The 4262-nt window shown below is 51.2% G+C and overlaps 1 protein-coding gene across 1 annotated transcript; it reads right to left on the reverse strand.

The window, feature by feature from the left end:
- Window positions 1-568: 568 nt before the first annotated feature.
- On the reverse strand, window positions 569-1501 carry LOC137466534 (olfactory receptor 14I1-like). The gene has a single exon (XM_068178255.1). It carries the CDS (start codon window positions 1499-1501, stop codon window positions 569-571), a length of 933 nt encoding a protein of 310 aa, XP_068034356.1.
- Between the last annotated feature and the right edge of the window lie 2761 nt (window positions 1502-4262).

Raw genomic sequence — 4262 nt, forward strand, 5'->3', positions numbered from 1 at the left:
CACTGCAGGACCTTGAGGGACCAATGGCCATTGTGACACTGCAGGGCCTTGGGGGACCATGGTGTCTTTGTGACACTGTGGGGCCCAAGGACCCAAGAGATTTGGTGACACCAAGGGGTCCCATGGAACCAAAGGGACATTGTGGCACTGGGAGGCCTCATGGAATCATGGAGACCATTGGGACACTCTGGGGCCTCATGGAACCGTGGTGACACCAAGTTGGCTGGGAGTGCGGATCAGCTGGAGGGCTCTGCACAGGGACCTGGCCAGGCTGGATACAGGGCACAAATCAAACAAGGTGAGGTTTAACAAGTCCAAGTGCCAGGTCCTGCACTTTGGGCACAACAACCCCTGCAGTGCTACAGGCTGCGGACAGAGTGGCTGGACAGCAGCCAGGCAGAAAGGGACCTGCAGGGACTGATGGACAGCAGTGGCACAAACAATGACATTTATTTGCAGACAATATTGAAAAAGTAAAACAAAGAAAAAGAACCTCCAAAATGAAACCAACAAGAAGTTTCAGAGATGACTTATTACAAGTGATTTGCAGAAACTGGCCAGCAGTTTTTTAATGTTTCTGAAACCATCCAGTCATCAGTGTCCACACTGCAGCCTTGAACTCCTGGTTCCTCAGGCTGTAGATGAGGGGGTTCAGGGCTGGAGACACCACCGAGTACAGAACTGACAGGGCCATATCCAGGGATGGGGAGGACATGGAGAGGGGCTTCAGGTTAGCAAGTATGCCAGTGCTGACAAACAGAAAGACCACAGCCAGGTGAGGGAGGCAGGTGGAAAAGGCTTTGTGCCGTCCCTGTTCAGAGGGGATCCTCAGCACGGCCCTGAAGATCTGCACATAAGAGAAAACAATGAACACAAAACAACCAAATACCAAACAGGCACTAACAGCAATGAGCCCAAGTTCCCTGAGGTGGGTTTTGGAGCAGGAGAGCTTGAGGATCTGGGGGATTTCACAGAAGAACTGGCCCAGGGCATTGCCATGGCACAGGGGCAGGGAAAATGTATTGGCCGTGTGCAGCAGTGAATAGAGAAAGGCACTGGCCCAGGCAGCTGCTGCCATGTGGGCACAAGCTCTGCTGCCCAGGAGGGTCCCGTAGTGCAGGGGTTTGCAGATGGACACGTAGCGGTCGTAGCACATGATGGTCAGAAGGGAGAACTCTGCTGAGATGAAAAAGACAAAAAAAAAGAGCTGTGCAGCACATCCTGAGTAGGAGATGGTGCTGGTGTCCCAGAGGGAATTGTGCATGGCTTTGGGCACAGTGGTGCAGATGGAGCCCAGGTCGCTGAGGGCCAGGTTGAGCAGGAAGAAGAACATGGGCGTGTGCAGGTGGTAGCCGCAGGCTACGGCGCTGATGATGAGGCCGTTGCCCAGGAGGGCAGCCAGGGAGATGCCCAGGAAGAGGCAGAAGTGCAGGAGCTGCAGCTGCCGCGTGTCTGCCAGTGCCAGCAGGAGGAAGTGGCTGATGGAGCTGCTGTTGGACATTGGCTGTGGCTGCACATGGGGACCTGTTCAGGCAGAAAGGACAGTGAGAAGTCAGGAGAGGCTGCTTGGAGCCAAACCTGGGCCATTCCCTGTAGTCTGTCCTGCTGGGACTCACCCACCCTTGTTCCTGATCTGGGAAAACCTTCACCCAGGTCCCTGCCTGAGCTCCAGTTGTGCTGGCTGAGTGTGCCAGGAGCAGCCAGGGCTGTGCGTGGGAGCTCTCACGGAGCCATCCCTGCTCCACTGCCCTGGGTTTGTGGCCATGTGGCAGAGGGACAAGGCTGGATATTCAGGATTTTTCAGGGCAATCACTCCTACTGCAAAAAGGGTTGGTAGCATCTGCACTCACACTTGTAAAGGAATTTCACTCTATTTCTTAAGGAGATACATAGCACGAGTTGATGTTTGGAATTGTTTTCCTACCCACACATCATTCCTGGCTCTCTGTGGTCAGAAATCCCCAGCATTCCTGCTGCACTCAGCATTTGCCACTGAGACATGTGAGAGGCAAAGGATTCCCTGTGGCTGAGGGCAGGTGAGGGGCTGGATGGGCTTGTTCCCAACTGCCCTGGCTTTGCACCTTTGGCTGCAATCAGAGCACAATCACACTCCCGGGTCACCCTGGGATAAACCAGACCCTGCCCAGAGCAGAGGGATCCCTGAATGTCTCACCCTCTCCAAAGGTCTCTGGGCAAGCCCTCAGCACCCCCTTGTGCCATGGACACTCACGGCTCCCTTGGCCAACCCAGCAGCATTTCCTCAGCTGTGGCATCTCTGCACTTCCCCGTGGGACATTCAGGGAACTCCCAGAGGCTCTGGCACAGCTCTGCACCCAGGAGGGCAGCTCAGAGCTGGGAAGGGCACAGCAAGGAGATCCCCGGCTGTGCCCATGATGGGATCTCAGGGAGGGGCTCAGCTCATTCCCCATTCCCATGGACTGCTTTGCCCACAGCCCCACAGGTCCCAGGGAAGCTTGGACACCCCATTCCCATGGACAGCCTTGCCTGGCAGGAATGCCAAGGGCAGTGCCTGACTCAGCTGCTGCAAATGCCAGAGCCTCCCTGAGAGCACCAGAAAACACTGACAATATCAGGGGAGTGCAGAAACAGGAGAAGATGTTGTGGTGCTGTGCCTGAGAGGGCAGGGCAGAGACAGCCGGGCACTCAGGACAGTGTTCCCGTGCCCGGCTGTGCCCGGCACCTCCCACACACCAACAGTGCCCTCCTGCCCCAGCACAGCTCTGTTCAGCCCCCTCTGCTTCCCTGAGCATCTCCCTGGGCCTGGACATTCCCTCCTGAGAGGTGCCTTGTCCCTGCCAGCGCTCACAGAGCCCATCCCACCCTGGGTGCCCTCGGCCCGGCCCTACAGAAACCTGCCTGTGTGCAGGGCCCTGGCTGGGGCAGGGTCTGTGTGCAGCTGGGTGAGGGCAGCTCAGGAGAGCCCTGCTGGGCCCTGCAAAGGTGATGCTGCTGCTGTCCAGGGCTGAGGAGTGGCTGAAGGCCCTTTGGGAGGCTGCCAGCAGAGAGACTGACCACCCAAAGTCACAGTTCTGGAGTCTCTGTAAATGTTCACACATTCCTTTGATGATCCTGTGTGTCCCTTTCAACTCATAATGTTCTGTCATTCTGGGATTACAATTCCTGCTCTGCTTCTCTCATCCCCCAGTGGTCTATAATCAAAAGAGAAAAAAATTCCCTTGCAACAGTGTTAGACCAGTAAAGTAAAACCAGACCTTTATTTGAAGTTTCCAGGTGTCCCAGTGGGGATGGGGCACACCTGGCCCCTGATTTCAGCAATTTCTTAAGGTTGATTAATTAGGATATTTAACAGGAACATCCAATAGGAGAGTCAATTGCCCAAGTTACACACCCCTGGCTCAACCCATTGGAGTAGGTCCAAGGGCTTCTTTGCCTTCACTTTTTCTTGTGACTGCTCACATTCTGGTCAAAAACCAAAATGTTCTTCTTGTAGGTCCTCTTCCTGATAATAAGACTATACAGTGTTTCAGGAATGTATTTAGACATTCAGCTTATTGTTCTAAAATCTAAGAGAAAGGTTAGGAAATGTACTAGAGTTAATTAAGGATTATAATTATATTAAGTTTATAATAGTAGTTAAATAGAGTTAATTAAGAGTTAGGTAAGGGTGTGGTAGCACATTTCTCCCACTCTCAGGATTTTTCATAGAGGTGCACAGAGAGAAAGAGAAAACAATTTCTATTTCTACTCCTTGTTTTTCCTATGTAGAATGTGTTTAGAGAATTGTTTACCTGGGGTGATTGCTTGATTAGATTCTAGTGAGGATTGTTTGAGCCTGATGGCCAATCCAATCCACCTGTGTCTAGACTCTCAAGAACAGGATCACAGGTTATTACTAGTGAGATATAGTAGTTAAAGAAAGTAAGTATGTAGTGTATCTTCCTTTATATAGTATATTAATGTATTATAGCATAGTTATAATAAAGAAATCATTCAGCCTTCTAAACTGATGTTAGACATCATCATTTCTTCCCATTAAGTTTACCTACATTTACAATATAAGGGTTATATTTTTATAAGTATATAATAGTAATTTACAGAGCTAAGAATATATGAAAAATGTATAAAAGCAAAAATCATTTTGTCATCACTCCAGCATTCCCACCCAAGCAGGAAATTGAAAACACTCTCAGGAAAGCTCCTGACCTTTACAGCAATTCCAGGTTTACCTTCTTTGGGAAGTGTCCTCTGGAGCTGTACCCAGGCTGCTCTGGAGCAGGGAG

Source organism: Anomalospiza imberbis, unplaced genomic scaffold, assembly GCF_031753505.1.
Source record: "Anomalospiza imberbis isolate Cuckoo-Finch-1a 21T00152 unplaced genomic scaffold, ASM3175350v1 scaffold_266, whole genome shotgun sequence".
NCBI classification, from domain to species: Eukaryota; Metazoa; Chordata; class Aves; order Passeriformes; family Viduidae; genus Anomalospiza; species Anomalospiza imberbis.